This window comes from Podarcis cretensis, assembly GCF_951804945.1.
Source record: "Podarcis cretensis genome assembly, chromosome: 14".
In the NCBI taxonomy this organism is placed as follows: domain Eukaryota; kingdom Metazoa; phylum Chordata; class Lepidosauria; order Squamata; family Lacertidae; genus Podarcis; species Podarcis cretensis.
Genome location: NC_137183.1, coordinates 27,304,731 through 27,325,236, shown reverse-complemented (window position 1 = coordinate 27,325,236; position 20,506 = coordinate 27,304,731). Strand labels below are relative to the sequence as shown.

At 42.3% G+C, this 20,506-nt stretch overlaps 1 protein-coding gene across 2 annotated transcripts in view; it reads right to left on the bottom strand.

Annotated features, from left to right (window-relative positions):
• Positions 1–608: 608 nt before the first annotated feature.
• The window catches only part of DIS3L (DIS3 like exosome 3'-5' exoribonuclease), a 27,355-nt gene continuing 7,457 nt past the window's right edge, over positions 609–20,506 (bottom strand). For both annotated transcript variants that reach the window (XM_079954221.1, XM_079954222.1), the window contains exons 3-17: positions 16,985–17,113; positions 16,245–16,380; positions 15,464–15,640; positions 11,586–11,664; positions 10,015–10,194; positions 9,224–9,393; positions 8,970–9,131; positions 6,723–6,970; positions 5,546–5,638; positions 4,103–4,636; positions 3,231–3,385; positions 2,941–3,119; positions 2,068–2,213; positions 1,269–1,443; positions 609–1,182 (exon numbers count right to left, since the gene is read on the bottom strand). In XM_079954221.1, the coding sequence (XP_079810347.1) occupies positions 874–1,182; positions 1,269–1,443; positions 2,068–2,213; positions 2,941–3,119; positions 3,231–3,385; positions 4,103–4,636; positions 5,546–5,638; positions 6,723–6,970; positions 8,970–9,131; positions 9,224–9,393; positions 10,015–10,194; positions 11,586–11,664; positions 15,464–15,640; positions 16,245–16,380; positions 16,985–17,113 (2,872 nt within the window). In that variant the 3' untranslated portion in view covers positions 609–873. The remainder of the gene's footprint in view (positions 1,183–1,268; positions 1,444–2,067; positions 2,214–2,940; positions 3,120–3,230; positions 3,386–4,102; positions 4,637–5,545; positions 5,639–6,722; positions 6,971–8,969; positions 9,132–9,223; positions 9,394–10,014; positions 10,195–11,585; positions 11,665–15,463; positions 15,641–16,244; positions 16,381–16,984; positions 17,114–20,506) is intronic.

Here is a 20,506-nt window from a genome sequence, read left to right as displayed (position 1 = left end):
CTGCTGTGAAGCAGGAGATCTTGGTCTGCTACCAGAAGCAGCAACTAATATACTGCATAGGTAAATATTGTATAGGTTGATCTCGTAGAACAGAGGTAATGTTCAGTGGCATGGGGATATCTATGTGCAAGCTTTTAGACACGCTTCTTATAAAAGTAGTGCTCATTAAAGGAGCATGGTTTGGGATACCTGGAAGGTTACTTTGCAGTGTAACAAAATGGCACGATCCAGTGTTAGAATGAGAACTGAGTTGCTTCAGATAAGCCTTTCCTGCCACCTCATCCCATCCTGAATTCCTGCACATAGCTTGGATGGTTTCCACATGGCAGGTAGGAAACTTTAGTCTGAACTGAGAGGCTGAAGAAAGAAAAATACAAAATCTCAACTAAACTTAGTTCTTATAATCTTCATTGCTAAAGTTGTTACTCAAGAGTTTTGATAATGGTTTCGTAATTCAGAGGTACATTTGAGTACAACTCAATGGTGGTGAAAACAAAAAACAACCCAAATGCTAAATACTGGATATAAATTAATGGGAAGCGCTTAACATTCTTTTGCTGTATAGTCACTTTCATTATCAGAGAGTAAAATTTTAAAGAGCTACTTGGTTGTCATATCAAATTATTATTTATTCCCTGAGGTGCTTGAAATATTTGCCATTTTATGTACTCAATTCACAGAAGGCAAAGTGCTATTTCATTACCATCCATGGCTACAAGTGTGTTTTAATGTATAGCTGCCTGTTTTCATAGAGATACCGTATTATACCATGTTTTAACAAAAGCCGAGCCAACTGAAATAACGTAACACATTTGGAAATACTAGAAATTTTTTTTAGGACAGGCCAAAGGAACAGCACTTGCACGAGAGCTTTCATGCTCCACTATCTGCAGATACATCCAATAAGGCCAATTCCTTGATTTCCTCCAACAAGTGATAGAGGCTCACACCCTGAGTCTGGCGATACTCCTCATATTCTTCCTCTATCATCTTTGTTTTGGCCTTGTCATGAGCAAGCTGGGCCTCCTCCACAGTCTTAGTTACTTCCCGTACCAAATCTGTTCTAGATATGTGGGGACTTTGAGACAGTTCCAACTCTGGTGTCTTGTAAGGTTTGCAGCTTGTTATATGCAACTGAATGCGATCGGTATGGCAACGAGAACTCTGTACGGAAATTTTTACCTGTGGGTGGAAAAAGCACACAGTAAGATTCTAGTTTGCCTTCTTGTGTTACAGGAGAGTAATTTCAATGCAGATATGTTACGTACCGCCACATGGTCAAACAGGTTCAGAGTAACAGAATCCTCAGCTGTGGGAGCAGAGATAATTTTGCTAGGAAAGCGCTGGAGACAACCAGGTTTCCATTTGCAGCTCCCATCGGCTTGACAAGAGAGGACCAACCCTTCCTTATTTTTCAGATAGGCTGCCCCTTTAATTCCATACCTGTGACAGAAAGAGATTAGGTTCCCAAAATGTATCCAATTGCCAATGAACTTTATCATTAAAAAGCCTGAGGCAATTAATTGATTAAAGTAAGTACCTCTTTTTAGAAAATTCAATAAAACTATTAGTAAAAAACAAAAATAAAATAAGTATCAATTAGTATTACAAAACATGCTTTTTTAACAAATGGGAAGACTAGGCAGTCTCTGTTGCAGGAGAACTTATTCAGTGGAGCTCTGTCCCACCCTATGCCAGAGGCTCAAAGCATTGTCACATGGGGGCTGTATCTAAGTAGTGAGCAGGCTCTGAACAGAGAAGGTCCCAGGTTCAATCTAGCATCTCCAACTGGATTTGGGAAAAACTCCTATCTGAAACGTTGGAGAGCTGCTACCAGCATTTGGTTAGAAAGACAAGTGGTTTGACTGAATAGGGCAGCTTCCTAGGTTCCTGAATTCAACTTCCCCTCCTCCCAACTTCATTTGAGAAAAATGTCCCCACCAAATCCCACAGGGTTAAATTAAAAGCTGCTATGCTGTAATCCTTCCCGTGTGTTCCAGATTGCCCAGAAATAGGCAACTTGCCATGTGGACTTGCTTGTCTGGCCTCAAGCTACAGTTGCCTTACCTTGGCACAAAGACAAGCACACCATTCGTTCGGATTGAATAGATAATCCCATCTGCTGTGCACTGCTCATCTCCGTCAAGACTCTTATCTCTGAAGTACATACACTGGAAAAGTTCAGTGGACTGCTTCTGGGCATGCTGGGCAGCCTATCCAAAGAAAGCAACTTAGATTAGAAAGGAGGCATTCCACTGTGTTGGTGCCACTACCAAAAAGGCCCTGCCTATGATGTTTTGATCTGGTCATCCAGACAGCATAGCCCAAGACAATGACATTAAAACCTATGTAGGTTCCTATGGGTGGAGGCAGTTATTTAGGTCCCAGAACATTTAAGGTTGGGAATGACTTCCGGTCTTGTCCATTCTCTTCCTTTATGTTCTTTAGGTTAACGTAATTAAATATTTGCATTGTGATTTATTTGCACTGGCCTGCTTCCAAAGCAAGTGGGATGACGAACCTCCCTCAAAATAACTTCCCATCTTCACTGCAGTGAATCAACCTTCACAGCAAGTCCACATTCATACTACACATTTAAAGCACTCATAATGATTTCCCGAAAGGAGTCTAGGAGCTGTATTTTGTGATGGGTGTTGAGAATTGTTCACAGACCCCTAATCCCCTCCCACTGCTACAATTCCCAGAGTCTCCTGTGAAGAGGGATAGTTTTTAAACTACTCTGAGAGGGGAATAGGGACCTCCGAACAACTCTCTGCACCCTTAACAAACAACAGCTCCCATAATTCTTAGGGGGAAAGCCATGATTTTTTAAAAAGCGGTATCATAGTGCTTTTAATGTATGGTGGCCTAAGTCAAATGTGCCTCTCTGAGAATCTCTTGCATAAACACACCCAAATGCATGCTCACTAATCGCCTTACCCTGTTTCTGTTGTTGATGTGTCTGCATAGCTCTTCAAGTTCTTTGTTGCTAAGCAAGTTCTCCTTGGTGCCTGATTTATCTCCTTTCGAAGTGGCCACCAACAGCAGCCGGTGGACTATTATATCAGCATATCTTCTAATTGGTGAAGTGAAGTGAGTGTATTTATCAAGAGCAAGACCTGCCGTAAAATAGGATGCAATAATGGACACAAAGGCCATGAAGACAATAGTGGGGGAGTTGGAGCTGGGATTTTAAAAACACACATAAAGAAACAAACGACAGCAGTTACCATAGTGAAAGAACTCTTCTTTGGGGCAAGAGCCAGTTGAAAAATACAAGGCGTTAGACATTGCCTGTGTGGCCATAGATCTCAGCAGCCTGTTCACCAGAGGATCGGATGGGTCAACTGCCTTATCCAGGGAGTCAGCTAATGCTTTGTTTGACCTATCGAAATGAATAGATTAATGATAACAGAAAATCAATTTATTTGAACTTTTCAGTAATGTAGATGCTTCTTATTACAACTTTCACAAATGAACCCACGCCACCAACCTGTCCTAAAACTAGTCTTGGACTTGCCTGCACAGACAAACTCTGAGCAATTCCAGTTCTACACCAGTTATTAAGGGGTCTAGCTCTAAGTTTTTAAAGATGCAGTGGATAGTGAATGGAGAATAGTTTCCAAGCCACTCTCCTCCCCTGCCTTTGAAACTGCACTTCAGTCCAAAACTCAAGTTGTTGCAACCGAGCTCTTCTATGGCAAGCTCCAGGTGGCTGCCTTCTAACCCTGCAACCAGACTACTCTGAATACAGAAGGGTAGAGCAGCTGGAGAGATCGTAATAGCCTTTTTCCTAGCCCAAAGCGCCTTATCTGTAAATATACAACCATGAAAATGCTGCCAGAAGATAACTCAGGTTCTGGAGTGGCATAATTGTAAAATACGATCTTAATGTTCTATACCGCCCTGGAATCTTTTGATAAATGGTGGCATATAAATATATAAATTAATTCAATAAATAAACAATGCATAAGCCCAGCCTGTTTCTGAAAATGCAGATCATTTGGGCACCCAGAGCTGCAATGTACTTGGAGATATTTTGGAAAACAACTACTCTGCAGCTTAAAGAAAGCCTGGACTGGTAAGCCCCCATTCTACTTGCCGTGTATCTATGAAGAAGCCTTTTGTTCCAGCACATTCTCGGAGCTCTGAAAAAAACTCCTGTCGTGGGGGTGGGTGTTGGCGCAGGAGGGCTTGGTGAGGGAAAGTCTCCCATATTTTCTTGGCCACCCAATGGTTTGCGAGAATCATACATTCGGCAATCGTTTCGTGGACTTCCAGCGGCTGCCGAGGGATGAGGTCATCAATGTTCTTTTTGTCATCCAGTAGCACTCTGACCTCGACCCCTTCCAATTCCAGCGCTCCGCAGCTGTCCCTCTTAGCTCGAATATGCCGGGCGACATCAGTCAGCTTCCCTATGGCCCAGGTCAGCTCATCTAACTTCTGTTTCCTCGTATCTTCGTCCATATCTTTGAGCTCCAGAATTTCATCGGCCACTGTCAAGTCTCCATCCAGCAATGCCTGGGCCGCCTCATAAAACAGCTTGTAGGAAGAGCGGATGATGGTTCTGTGGTACCAAACCTCCTTTATTTCATAGGAAGTTTTTTCAAGTTCCCAAATGACACTCACAGCATACCTTGAAAATAAAACAACATTGCTGATTTATAAATGACAACACTGACCACCATGTAGCCTCTTTCCATATCAACCTACCTGTACCCAGACCCTGAAATCATCTTCTGAGGCCCTTCTTTGTATGCCTGCTCCCTGAGAGGTTCGGAGGGTGGCACCACAAGAGCGGGCCTTCTCTGTAGTGGCTCCCCATCTGTGGAATGCTCTCCCCAGGGAAGTCTGCCTGGTGACTTCATTAAACACCTTTAGGCGCCAGGCAAAAACATTCCTTTTTAACCAGGCCTTTGGTTGATCTGATTTACATCCTATGCCCTTTTGAAAAAAATGGGGGGGGGGGCTATTGGGTTGTTGTTTTTATTTTTATTATGTATTTTGTGGTTTTATATCTTGATTTTATTCTGTGAACTGCCTGAGACCCCCAGGTATAGGGAGATATATAACTTCAATAAATAATAATAGTTCCGAGCAAGAGAGAAACAGAGTTCAGTTGGTTTGACATTCATAACATGGGTTGCTTTTATGAATCATAAACAGCTGTGTTAGCAAAATCCACTTGTTAGTCATTGGAAAAAACATGAAGTTCACCCCTAGTTTCCACCCTTTCAATTTTCAGTACTGGGGGGGGGGGGGAGACAATGGCTAGTGACGGAGAAATTGATTTAATACGGTAGTTATATTTTAAGTACATGCAGTTTAATAGATTCTAATAATGGCCAAACTTCTGTGCTTGCGAAACACGCTAGAATGTTTTGTGTATGAAACTTTTCTCATAAACTGAGAAAAATTGCAGAATATTAGAATGCTACAAGAGGTTATTTTTGTCTCCCAAAGAGCCTGGGCTAGGAAGAAGCAAAACACCAAGAACTTGTCTTAATACCTGAGATACTAGGGTAAGTCAGTGCTAAGAGCTCACCTGTCAACATTCCCAAGAAGAGAACATAAGTTGGCACTCAAGACGGCAGGCAGCATGTCGTAACGACGATCTGCTAAGTAGTAAGTAGTAGCCCTGAGAAATTGGAGAAATGATTATTATAATGCTCCTACTGCACATCTTTAAAGTTTCAGAACATTTGGAAGCATATTGCAACACGGTTGGTTTATCTAATGCAAATGCTAAACAATTTAGGACGGGCCATTTATAATGTAGACAAGAGACATTTGTTTCAGTGACACTAGTATATGCGTAAAATAGCCATGGTTTAATCCCTTTTGCTGTGGGGCGACTTATATTGATATCTACTGTTAATTCAGAATAAGAGCAGTTGGCAGCTGTAAGAAAGAAAAACCCCAAGCATACATGTTAAGATTAGTTTCAGCCTAAAACAGCAGCAAAAATATTAAAATCAATTTTGGGCAATTGTACATCTAAATAGAGCTTTCACAGTTACAAGAAAAGATTTCCCTCTGATGACACGAGTGACTGATTCTGCCATCTCCTATGCAGCAGTATTTAGTCACTACTGTTCATTACATTCTTGGTATTGGTTATTGAAATCACTATCAAAAGAACAATCATTCATTTTTCCCCCTTGCAGATAATACAATATACAGGTCCATACCATACATTTATAGCACTTTAACAGTCATGACTTCCCCTTCATGGAAAGTAGTTTGTTAAGTCTGCTGGGAACTGCAGCTCAGCAAGGGGTAAACTATAATTCCCAGGACTCTTTGGGGGAAGCTATGACTGTCAAAGTGCTTTAATTCTATGTTGTGGATGTGATCATAATGAAGTACTATTATTATGCTTCACAATCTTGTTTTCAAATTGATTTTCCTATGTTATTTTATATAACCTTGTTCACTTAGATACTTTGTTTTAACTGGTTTATATATACAGTGGTACCTCTACTTACGTGCCCCTCTTGTTATGTATCCTTGTTGTGTATATGAAGTATCTTTCCGGTTTTGCCGCATGCGCAGAAGTGCTCTATCACACTGTGTGCATGCGCAGAACAGGCACCTCTAGTTGTGGAAACTTCGGGATCCAACCGGAGCTCCGGAACAGATCCCATCCGCAACCAGAGGTACCACTGTATTACGACAATAAATATTAAAGCTTCCAGCTTCTACCCCAGAATCAAACCCACCTTGCTCTTGCCTCAATATCCGTGTAAGAATTTGCAGCCACAAAGTGAGTCACGTCTGCAATGTGAACCCCTAGCTCCAGGTTTCCATTAGGCAGGGTTCTAATGGACAGGGCGTCGTCCACATCTTCACAGCCTTTTGGATCAATGCTGAAGACTAAGTGGGTATCCCTCAGATCCACACGCTTGAGCTCTTCTTCTGGAGCCACTTTCCATGGCTTCTCTGGGATAACAACTGGCATCTCACACATCTGCAGGAGGAAAGTCCTGCCCGTCACAAGATTTTAGATTGAAAAAAATAACACTTCATTCATATCCTCTCTAAGAGTCAGCGGGTAAAATCTGCTGGAGGCAGCTTTGCCCCCTGTTTATACTGAAATCACAGTACAGTGTGGTGTAGTGGTTAAGAGCAGTAGTCTCATAATCTGGTGAACCGGGTTCGATTCCCCGCTCCTCCACCTGCAGCTGCTGGGTGATCTTGGGCTAGTCACACTTCTCTGAAGTCTCTCAGCCCCACTCACCTCACAGAGTGTTTGTTGTGGGGGAGGAAGGGAAAGGAGAATGTTAGCTGCTTTGAGACTCCTTCGGGTAGTGATAAAGCAGGATATCAAATCCAAACTCCTCCTCCTCCTCCTGTTGTTGTTGTTCTTCTTCTTCTTCTTCTTCTTCTTCTTCTTCTTCTTCTTCTTCTTCTTCTTCTTCTTCTTCTTCTTCTACATCAGACCCCTTCAGTGCAAGGGGCAGAGTTTGCTTTTCTAACATGACACCTTAAATTCACTGCTCTAACACAACTCTGCAGTGCTTACTACAGTCGTACCTCGGAAGTCGAATGGAATCCGTTTCGGAGGTCCATTCAACTTCCAAAACGTTTGGAAACCAAGGCGTGGCTTCCAATTGGCTGCAGGAAGGTCCTGCAGTCAATCGGAAGCCACAGCGGATGTTCGGGTTCCAAAAAGCATTCACAAACTGGAACACTCACTTCTGGGTTTGCGGCATTCGGGAGCCAAAAGGCAGGAGTGCCAAGGCATTCATCAACCAAGGTATGACTGTACTGTATAATAATAATAATTGTATTATTTGTACCCCATCCATTTGACTGGGTTGCCCCAGTCCCTCTGGGTAGCTATAGCTGTTATAGTGTCTGACTAGGACCCTGGAGACCAGGGTTCAAATCCCCACTCAGCCAGGAAGGTCATTGGGTGACCTTGAGCCAGTCATCATCTTTCAGCCTAACCTACCCTGTGAGGATAAAATGGAGAGGAGGAGAACCACATATGTCACCTTTCCAAGAGGAAAGCCAGGATATATGTATAATAAACAAATAAATAAAAGCTGCTTTTACCTCAAACCGCTAAAAGCAAGAGAGCCATAAACAGGCCTGCTACATCAAGCAAATGTGGAACTTGCAGAATTCAGCACCCTGAGAGCATAGAGTTTTATTTACTGATTTTAAAAGCAGGTTTCTAGCCCTCAGCTGTAGCGATAGGTTTGAAAGGGAGCAGGCAGAACCTGTTGAATGCCAGCTGGTCAAGTGGTTAGGCAGCACTGGCAAAGGTCTTGCAGACCTTTTTGAGCTTCTCCATGCCAGGTTCAGTTATAGTTTACTTCTATGCCACTTTTCATCACAGGTCAGCTCCCAAAGGTTAAAACACAAAGACATCATTCAAACAAGACAATGAAATGTAATTTACAGCAAATTAATTTGAAACAGACATACATCAATCACATCTATTTAATAGTGTGTGAATTCTTGGGAAGAGGTCTGTCTTTGTTTGGTGGGCAATCCTTAAGCTGCAATGCCTCTGTCAAGAATCTCCACTTTCACTATGAAATACATTTCACTGTAGAGCTCTTACAAATTCCATGACTAACAGAAGCAGAACAGTTTCCCCTTCCCCAAAAATAAGCAAATTTGCACCATTTACAAAGGCTGCAGAATTCAATTGCTGCTTTTGTCCGAGGTTACCTTTGTATGGAAGGTTTGGGCCAGCCTTGACAATAATAATAATAATAATAATAATAATAATAATAATAATACAAAAACAAACAAAAAACAACAACATTCGCATAGACCATCACTCACAGTATCTATTACCTGAAATAGTATGGCATTTCTCCAGTACACCTAGTATGTGTTTCATGCAATTGAACAGACTACACTGTACCAATTGATGCTATTACCAAACCATTGGGAACAAGTATACAATTACCATTTACCAGCTGAAGTATTAAAAGCAAATGCAGACCAACCTGTGCTTCGGAGAAGGGGCTCACAGAGATGCTGTTTTCCACCAGGATAGTCTGAATTTCTCCCTCAAGATCTCCTATCCGCCCTAAAACACGCACAAAATGCCCATTTGGATACACTGATGTCGACTCCCAAGAATCGATACGCACGATAACCCGGAAGTCCTGTTGTGAAACACCAAGTCAACAGAAAACCCATGATTAGCAAATGCAGATTGGAACTTGGTTGACATTTATGCACCAAGGAACCGTTTTACCTGTAGAGCCTCAGCTTGCTGCGTGCTAATTCTGATCTTGGGGATTCTGTAATCCCAAGGTGTCACAAGGACTTTCTGTGCATTTTTGCTGTGTGACTGGCTCTCTTCTTTGGATGGAAAAGTGACCACATAATCACGCCAGTTCTTCTGTATGATGCCAACGACTTTACCTTTGAAAGTGGAATAATGCTGTGATGATACATCAATGCTTGGAAGCAGAAGCAAAGTGCATGATAAGGAAGATATTATAGATAAATCCATTTACAGGAAGATCTATCATGCCCAAGAGGCAATAAGGGAATTGATAAAATGATACAGTAGGTCTGCAAAGTGTTCTTACAGGACTAGCCTGCCACTTTACAATGCTACAGTGCATTTCAGACAAGATCAATAATTTCTTCTTCTTAAATATGAGCTTGTTTTTACAATGGCCCTTCCTAGCAAGATTGGAATAACAATCTCAGGCCCAAGGGACACCACTACGATTTACAAACTTCAACACACCCCAAGTAAACCAAATACAACTAAAAAGTTGTCAGCTGAGCAGCTGCTAAAGCTTGAACAGGGTAGCAATGCGTATTAACATGATGTCAGTGACAACTTGCTCAGAATTTGTTCTGCAAAGCACAAACCATGGAAATGTAGGGGGAAATGCATGTTTCCAGCTCACAGCCCTATGATGTTCTGTAGGGTGCGATGCCACAGGTAGAATTTCCCCAGGTGACTAAAGTGCTTTTACACGTCTTTACAGAGGCAAACAGTCTTTCAGGTAACTTGCTCTCTACACTTACCTGTGGGCATAGGTTCACCGTAAACCTCCCCAGAAGTCTTCTCTTCGGTCTCATTCTCACAAAGGGCGGCAGTCCGTCCCTTCCACTCGCTCTTGGGGAGTAATTCAACCGCTACCACATCACCATGAATTGCTCTGTTCCGAGCTTTGGTGCCGTAAATGAGGACATCATTTTTGAGATCTGGGTGCAAAGAAAGGAGGAATGACTCAGTGGAACCTAGAGCAAACAGCAGATTCCTATTTCTTGAAGTCTGGTTCTTTTTTTGGCATTTTCTTATATAAAAAAGAGGGGGTTGGGACTTAGCTGGCCTCACAGATAAATAAATTTTAAGAATGCACACAGCTTCCAAGCCACACTGCCTGTTTCCTAATCACTGCTGTTCATCTATATACAAGATGAACCTCTGAAACTCATAAAGCCACTCTCATAACTAAATGTGAAAAACCACATATAGAGATTTATAGGGCCAAACTCCAGCATATACCGGTACATAAATTCTATGTCAAGAGAATAACTGGATTACTATACATAATATTATGGTTGCCAAGTGTCCTTTACTTTCAAAGAACTTTCCCATATTGCAGGACATCCCCTAATTCATTTTGAACACAATCCAATCCCTTCCTGTTGAAATATTGATCTGATCATTTAAGGGAGAATCATTTGGAGGGGGCTTTCCTGTGGGTTAAAGCCTCAGCGCCTAGGACTTGCCGATCGAAAGGTCGGCGGTTCGAATCCCTGCGGCGGGGTGCGCTCCCGCTGCTCGGTCCCAGCGTCTGCCAACCTAGCAGTTCGAAAGCACCTCCGGGTGCAAGTAGATAAATAGGGACTGCTTACCAGCGGGAAGGTAAACGGCGTTTCCGTGTGCGGCTCTGGCTCGCCAGAGCAGCGATGTCACGCTGGCCACGTGACCCGGAAGTGTCTCCAGACAGCGCTGGCCCCTGGCCTCTTAAGTGAGATGGGCGCACAACCCCAGAGTCTGTCAAGACTGGCCCGTACGGGCAGGGGTACCTTTACCTTTACCTTTTACCTTCCTGGCAAAGGGAGAACCCTAGGAAATAAATCACATTATTTATTTCCTCTCCCCACTGTTTTGTGGAAAATGGCAAATAGATCTACCCCTGAGAATCTGTAAAACCTGATTGCAGAGGACAGCTGAAACCCAAGAGAATACCTGCTCTAAAGCAGAATTGCAGCAGTGTGAAGAATGAAGGCAGCTACCGCCCTTTAGTCAGCTCCCATTATGAGGCAACCTGTTCAGTCTAGACCGGACACAGGCAAACTCAGCCCTCCAGATGTTTCGGGACTACAACTCCCACCATCCCTGACCACTGGTCCTGGGATGATGGGAGTTGTAGTTCCAAAACATCTGGAGGGCCGAGTTTGCCTATGCCTGGTCTAGACCACTAGGAACCTAAGAGAGTGAGAGAGCATCCCAGAAAAGCAATTGCCTGCATGGCAAAGTAGACCCAGATAACCCAGCAAAGTAAGCCAAGCTGTACTTTGTGGAAGGAAAAACCTAGCAAAACCCAGTTCACCAGCCAAACTAAAAGCATGGAATCTGTTCTCACCTTTTTCTTTGTTGCTGGCTCCTTGAAGTCGCACAAATGCTTCAACCTGCGCTCTGTGCTTATTCACATTCAGGACCCCCTAGAATAAATTAAAATTCAGAACCATGCACAGCCAATACAAATATACAAGGCTATGTTAAATTCGGCTCTGTAGTACCGTAATTTCCTAATGACACCTCTCTCTCTCTCTCTCTCTCTCTCTCTGCTCCCTGCCTACACTTTCTATATAGTTCCAGGGAGACAGGAGAAAGTTTGAACCGTTGTCTGGAATCAGTGAGCCCAGGATGTTGGCTAATAAACTGAAACTTAACCTGGACAAGACAGAGGTGTTCCTGCCCGGAAAGAATGCCAATCATGAGAATTGCTGCTGCCTGTTTTGGATGGAGTCGCATTCCATCTAAAAAATCATTTTTAAAGTTTGGAAGTGCTCTTGGAGCCAGCATTGCTGCTTGAGGTTCCAGGTGGTTGATGTAGTTTGGAATGCCTTTGCCCAGCTAAATTAACCTGCCAAATTATGCCTGGAGAAAATGGATTTGGTCACAGTGATGCTCACTATCTCTTGTCTGGATTACCTTAATGCACCACCTGTGGAACTGTCCCAAGAAAGCATTCAGAAACCTCCCTGCCTCAAAACGCTGCTGCAAAAGTTCTGACGGGGACCATCTTGCTGGGCCATGCGGCTGTCCTGTTGTTTTGGCTGCAATGCCTACCACGTTGTCCATGTTATCAGCATCAAAGCTCTGTTTGTTTAGGGACTTGGAAACTTTTTAAGGGCTACCAATTCCTTGAGGAGCCTGTCAATCCCGTTAACACAGTGGAAGAAACTCTCTAGTGTCTTTTTATACCGGAGGACACATTTGGATTTTTGAGCAAGTGCTGTGGGCATTAACCCCTCTGATCACTTACTTCTCTCCCCACACTCCCAGATCAGCACCCGAGAGACAGGAAAAGAGAAAGTGCATATGCACACGCTTCGCTTTTTCGGGGCACACGGTTAAAAGTCAGATCCAATGGGATTAATCTGAGCCTTGAAAAATGCATAGAGCTGAAAGAGGAAGTGGGAAGGAGGGCCACTCTTCTCACTTTCTTTTTCAGCTCTGTGTACTTTTCAATGGAGAAAAAAGTCATCGTTCTCACCACCTCAGGACCAAGGGGGCAGTGAGCGAGGCAGGGCAGGGGGGAGCTCAAGGGCCTGAAGGGAAGACCTCAAGGGTGCCATGGCACTCATGGGTGCCACAATGGCAACTCCAGCTCTAGTGTATTCTGCCTATGCCCAAGGCACAGTATGTGGGAAGATGGGGAAGCTGTCTTGGTGGGAGTACAGTGGTACCTCGGGTTAAGTACTTAATTCATTCCGGAGGTCCGTTCTTAACCTGCAACTGGTCCTAACCTGAAGCACCACTTTAGCTAATGGGGCCTCCCGCTGCCGCTGCACAATTTCTGTTCTCATCCTGAAGCAAAGTTCTTAACCCGAGGTAATATTTCTGGGTTAGCGGAGTCTGTAACCTGAAGCGTATGTAACCCGAGGTACCACTGTACCTGGGTTACAGAACTCACCTACCCCAGGAGATCCATTTGGATCCTTGTCAGCAACTTTTTGTCACTTCCTGGACTTGTTTGCTCTTGTACAGCCATCTGGCTGGGTTATTACTATTTTCTTCTTCGTTAAAATTTGTAACATTCTGTCCACTGTGCTCATTTTATTAACGATGTGATTCTGAGTGTTTTTATATTTTGTCTTCTTAGCTGCTCTGGCATCTTTGATGGAGAGAGCAGGATTCAAATTAACTGAAATAAATACTTTATGTACACAATGCCAGATCTTGCAACTGATCTTGCTTCTTTCCCCATCAACACTGTAATGAGCTATAAAGGCCACCGCCGACATTTCAGCAAAAGACTCCAGTCTATCTTTTCCCACAGAGACACTGTCCATTATGGGGCAAAAGGGCAAGGGGGAAACCAAGCCAACTGATATTAAAGGGAGCTTATTTGCAGGAACAAAGTTTCCCAGGGTTGTCTGTTTTATATCCCTACTCTAATCATTATCCTTTGAGCATTTCACAGAAATGTTACGAAAACTGACCTCCTTGCTTGCTGTTTCGTTGTTCCAGCGTCAATTTTGGATTTAGTACCTTTTTGTGGCAGAAACAGCCCATAAAACTTTCCATTTCAAAGTCCAGCCTCCAAACTTTTAAAAACGTTGTGTTAGAAATCTTGCAAAATTGCTTATTATTCTTATTACTATTACTGCAGCATGTACAATTTGCTTCATCTATTTTTCTTCTCGTATCACTGGGTGCTTTCACCCTGCCAAGATCACACGGGGTAACTTCAAAAAGATGGGAAGTTCTGACTGCTTGAGCTCACGCTATTGGAGGCAATGTTCTGCCACCATACTGGTAAGCAGTATGCTATGATTACCAGTTGCTGGGAAAACACAGGAGGGGAGAGAGCTCTTGTGCTCAGGTTCTGCTTGCGGGCTTCCCAGAGGCACCTGGTTAGTGTAATAGGAATTTTGAGGTCTTAGATATATGGTAGTGTTCATAAGTGTACCAACCAAGCATGTACATAGATCAGAACAGGAAGACCGACCTGGAGCCTTTTTGATTCCTAAACTCAGCAAATGTTTTCTCTGCAAGGTCAAAGTGGGAAACCTCCCCATTGTCTCTTTCCTCACAAATCCTGTCTTAAGGGCACATTTAAGATATGAAAAGGGTGTGAGCCTGTGACCTGGCCCAGGAACTAAGTATTTATCATTAAAAAAGACTGGCCAGGCTCCCCAGGCAATCCAATCAAGTAATCTGCCAGACAGGAGATAAACAATGACAGGAGAAAAACAACATTCAAATTTCTGTTTTAGATCGCCTTTTTTGTGATGTAGGTATGATGTATCTGGAGGGTGGTCTTAGGTTACACCCCTTCTGTGATGTGTGTATGATGTTTCTGGGGGGTGGTCTTGATCTACAGGGTGGCAATTTCAAAAGTCTTTATAAGGCATTGCACACCATTTTTCTAGGTTCCTCCTCCTCTCCTGCTGGTGAGGGGAGCATCCTTTTGCAACAGATCAATAAAGATCAAGCTTACTAGCTGCTTTGCTTCTCAATATTCTCTGGTTATTCCTCTGTTATTTTCTCCTACCAATAGGGAACCTATGTAAGGACTCTATATGGGCTCTTGGATACCCCATAAGGGAAAAGGGCAATTTTTGTTTACAACATTGGTCATTGTGAAAATAGGATGCTGTACTAGACGAGTCACTGGCCTGATCCAGTAGGCTCTTCTTATGTTCGCTACGTGTTGTGTTGGTGGAGTTAACAGCCATGAAACCAACTGTCCATCAGACTGATCTGGAAAGGTTTTGGCTCCGCGAAAAAATACTCAGTTATTTAATGGCAGGCTTTCCTTTTCCTATGCACATCTCCCTAGCCTGCTCGCTTAGATCTGTGGATGAAGATCTCTTGCTGGTGCCTCTGCAGTAAAGCCTGGTGAGACTCAGGCATGTGCTTTGAGCAATTAGGCACCAGTTTTTTTAAATTTTCTTCCGTTAGAAGTGAAACAAGCTCCAACATTGCTCCATTTTCTATGATTGCTGAGAACCTTTCTTCTCAAATCAGCCTATTTCAAATCTGCAGATTTTAACTCTTGTTGGCTTTTATGCCTTAAAGCTGGTTTTTATGATCTGCATTATGTTTGATATTAATACACTCTTCTTTTCATACTGGTTTATTGTTTAGCTGTACCATATTCTGTATTTTCGTGTTTTACTGTCATGCGAACTTGTTTTTTTTATTGGCGATTGTATGCTGCTTTGTGAAGGAAGTTCCTCAAAAAGCAGGGAATACTTTAAAAAATGAAGTAAAGAAATAAAACAGAACCTGTATGTATCTCCCTGATTTGATCCCTGCTTCCAGCATTTCCACAGGGACATGTTCAGGGTACTCCCTTCCGTGATTCTCTTGACTTTCATTCTCCCGTTCGCGCCGTGAGTGGACTATAGACTCAAAAAGCTCGTGAGCAGCTTTTAAGTCAGGCCAAAAGTTGTCCAGATAATTCTGTGCGCAGACAGACAAAGAGGAAGGAGATTATTCCTGTAATTCGTAAACGGGCAATTCATAACAGGACCAGTCCATGTTGGAAGCCCTAATAAATAAGGCAGAAATGGTAATCCTAAAGTGAAATTAGTGAAATTACTGGGTCATCCTGCTGCTCCATGTTCAGCCTTAACCATGTACCACAATGGATCTCTCAATAAAGACGGCATCTGTACCTGCTAAAATACAGGGATGCAAAGAGCTAAGTCCTCCCTCTGAAGAGCCACATACATAGTATTTGCCAATCCCAAGAAATGGAGCAGGAGCAAGATGAAATAATTTGGTCTCGTAAAGGTATGTGACTATATAAGGCTTTTGGAAGAACTAAGCTGTGTTAAGAGAACATTTACGTCATCTCCTTTCTCTCTAGAAGGAACGTTTACTTTTCCATGCCTTGTGTGTTACTGAACAGTTCTGATGTTTTATTACAAAACGGGTTCATTCCATCCATGTCGCTTTAATGCAAACAAACGAATGAAAGGCATAGAGGTATTTCTGCAGGCAAACATCAAGGACATCAGAGTACTGAACTGTTTCAGTTGCCATTACAGTACAGAAAGATTACCTTGAATGAAATCACAAAAACACCTTCCGTTTCACTTCCAAGTTGCTGGATGGAATCTTCATCATCTGTTACCATGACAATGGGCATCTGACCCGCGAAGTGATTATAGTACCAAACGGATGCATTGTAAATACTCCTAGGAGAGCAAACCTTCACAATTACCACTCCATGTCCTGTTACATTTTTGCCTTGACATCATAAATGTATAAGACTGAGTCATTATAAGGCCTTTTTATTTTAGTGTAATTAACAAGCTTGTTATAGGTCAGTCACCCACTGGCCAGGGCTGAACCTCAAGGGTGGAGAGTTGCTGAACACAGTTTTTTTTTTTTTAATAACTTCTATTCAAAATTAAAACAAAACATATTATCCAGAAACATATCATCCTTATTCCCCCCCCATTTTTCCTCCCTCCCCTCCCTCTCCCCACAGAACCCCCCACCCCCGACTTCCCTCAGTTCCAGTCTTTGATTTCTCTAAAAATGCTATTTTCTGCATGTTACACAGTTGTATAAATCCTCAAACTATTTAGCTGATTATTATCAATAAAAAAGTTTGTGAATGTTTATTCAAACCAGCCAAGGAGTCCAGTTCGCTTTGTTGTATCTTCAAATACTTTGTAAAGGGTTCCCATTCATCTTTAAAGTTACAGTTATCCTTGTCCTGTAGCTGGACACAGTTTTCTAATAATTTTACTGATGCTTTTAAACTGCCGACACAACCTCATATTCAGCACATACCTTGTCTGCCACTTCTCCAAAGATTCTCCCCTCTCTCTTGGCAAGTAAGAAAGCAGCTGGAATTCATTAAAAAACATAATGCAATCATGGCGGGCATCCCTCACCAAATTTCGCAGTTTATTGTACTGTCTGTGAAAGAAAGAAGTCAAATGTCACTCTGCCAAAGCATTACAGCTGTATTATTTATAAATGGGAACATTCATTTTAACAAAGGATCATTAATCCACAGACCATCTTGTGCATGTAGGTAGCACCCAAAGGTACTCCTATTGCTGCCAAACAACTCATTGTTAAGTATCTAAATATTCATCCATATTGTATTTGAATTTAGTACTAATGTAACCGTAACATTATAACTTTTATACGATCAGAAATTTTTATATCAATTATAGTATAAATTAAGAAAATATCTCTATTTTTATTATTGGTACGTTTTATTAAAGGGTGGGTAAGGAATCAAATAAATACAATTTGCGGACTTCCGGGTTAGCGCGATCAGTTAATGGCGGATTCCCTCCGAGCTCCGGAGGGAATCGGCTCTGCTGAAGACGGGTCCTACCGCGCCGGCGACGCGGGGACCCTTAGAAACCGCAGGTGCGGAAGCCTGCGGACTTGGTGACTCGGTGGGCACCTTTAAGCGCCCTCCCCGACCCACGAAGAGCCTTTTTAAAGGCTACGGAGAGGGTACGGAGAGTGGCGTGGTGCTGGGAGTAGACCGCTACTTCAGTGGAGCGAAGCCGCGAGCCATGGCCGGAGAGCGCTGACTTTCTTCCCAAAATTTGGACTGGAAAACAAACAACCCGTGAGTAAAATGGAATTTGGACTTTAATTTTTTTTTTTATTTTTTATTTTTACCTTGGAATTTGGCACGACCGGGGGATGCGCTAAAGGGAAGTCCGCACCCCCCCTACCTACAAATGATTTAAAGCAAGAACCGGAGAACTAAGGTGGAAAGATTATTGTTTTTGTGGTGTTAGACAAAGAGATTTCCATGAATTTGACAGAAGAAGTTTTTGGGCTGGAGAGAAAGGGAGGACTCTTGGAAGTGTTCGGGTAAACCCCCCCCCCGAACACCTGTGCGGGTGCCGGAGGAAAAAGAATAAGGAGTTTGACAGCTGTCAAAGGAGCTGTCAAACGGGCGGTTAAAGTTAAGAACTTTGCTACTTAATAACTCTCTGAACTAAAGGTGTTACATTTGAATAGAGGTGGTTGGAAACAAAGTAGTAATAAACAACAAAGTGACAGATTGTTGGAAAAGGACTATTAAGCAATTGGAACCCCCCTAGGGGGAACTAGAGACATTACAATGGCTGCAGAGGGAAAATTACTGGCAGAGATAGAAAAAATGTTTTTTCTCGTGGGAATTTTGCAAGAGCAGAGCACGGCTATGAACAAAGAACTTTTGACCTTGAATTCTAAAACAAACAACTCTGCTGAATGCATAAAGGATTCAACTGATAAAGAATCTGCGGCTGAACCAGAAATGACATCTTTGGAACCGATGGAGAGGAAAGAAGGAGTGGAGAAAGTACAGGCGGAAAATACCAACCAGAAATTTATATTCTTAGAAAAGAAAGAAGAAGATCTTCGGATTATAAATCTGCGAAAGATGAGAAAGATGAAGAAGGAAGTCCCTGGAGTACTTGGAACACTGGAATTTAAAAGAATAAAGAAACATGATTGGGACTTCCTTTTTGAGTATGGGAGAGCAGCTGACCTTTTGCAGCAACTGCTTCTAAATATTTCGGATGGAAGAAAATTTGTTGTGACTGTGACAGAACTCCTTCGAGACCTGAGGACCAACAAAAAGGATTACCAACAAAATCGGCAGAGAGAGACTAACAGAGAGTTGAGGGCCTCGGATGTGAGGAGTCCGGGCTAGGAACTGTTTTTGTGGACATTTGCTTGGGAAGGGACGGAAACCGGGGTAGGGAGGGAGGGGAGAATTGAATTTCAAAATTTTATGATTTTTGTATTTGGCTATTGTGATCTATAATTAGTATAAGAATGGGAGAAATTCATGGAAGGGAAGTTAGGTCGACCTTAGAAAAAGGATTTAATGTTTATAAGAGAATTGGATAAGTTAAATGTGGACAACTAAAAAGAGCTAAGTTTTAAAAATAATAACAATATGTTTAAGATGATAGACAAGAACTTGCTGAACTAATTATCGGAATTGGGATGTATGAAGAGGGGGTGGGGGGAAGTCCGGGAAAGAGGGTAAAGAAAGTAAGGGTATGAAAATGTATATGTGTTGTCTTTGTCTTTTTATGTGTGTGTGTCTTTATAAAATGTAAAAACCCAATAAATTTTTTTATTAAAAAACAAAAACAAAAACAAAAAACAAATAAATACAATTTGCTTTCTTTCTTCATTCCTCCCCATTCCTTTTCTATTGTGCTTTTTACATTCTGATCCTGTGGGGCAGGGAATTTCTGATATTTTAATCTACACACCGTGTTTAGAAAGTTATAGGTCCTTTAAAAGCAGTAAATCACAATAACATTGACGATGAATCAAATTTTCAATCTGATCTAATCTTTAAATGCATCCCTATACGATTAATATCCACTAAAATGATTTTTTTAAAAGTGCAGTTTATGTTTATTAATTTTAAAATTATAATTAATTATGAATTGTTAAAATTTAAATTACACGGCTTGGGCAGCCCACAATATGATCCTTTAAAAACATTTCCTTTTAAGAGCATGTATAAAAACTGCCATTCCACACATAACCGAGTCCTTATCAAAACTTAATAAAAATGAAATTAATGGATTAAAAAAATGGATGGATTCATTTATTTTATTTTTTAAAAGCCTCTTCTTTATGTTTAATGGATTAACCACCATCCCCTTCTGTGTTAGACTTATTGCTCTACCAAACAGGGCCAATGCAAAGACGTGCACAGAGAGATTTCAGACTCTGGAGTTGCCTCCTTACCCTGCAAATACTAGAAGTTGCTGATGTGGAGAGTACCAGGGACCAGGAATCAGATTCCTCTTCGCTGGGTGATCAAGGGAGGATTCTGAACCAGAAGGGGAGGTGCAGGCAGGGCCAGCCCTGGAATTACTGCTACCTGATGAAAATGCATAATGCTTTTTTTGCCACAGCCTGAGGATGTGGCACTGCTGTCCTCTAACTCAGAGGACCCCATTGCAGAAGACCCAGGAAAGCCTGGGACTCACCTTACTTAGGTCGCAGTAGGAGACTATTGGAGAAGGCTGGACCCCCTTTAAGTCAATAATCACTTGCAACACAGGGGATGGTAACCATCAGGTAGCACCACCTGCTATTACAGTTTAAAGACTTAATTTCAGCTCTTCCCTTGCTGGAGCAACTTCAGAGCACTGTGTTCCCAACAGCACTGCCTGAGCTGCGCCTGAGCTGTCCAGCCTGTTTGCTGCTTTCCCTTATTGCAATATAGAGCAGGATAGAATGGGTTGATCCAGAGACAGAATCATAGAACTGCAGAGCTGGAAGGGACCAGGAAGGTCATTCAGTCCAACCCCCTGCACTGCA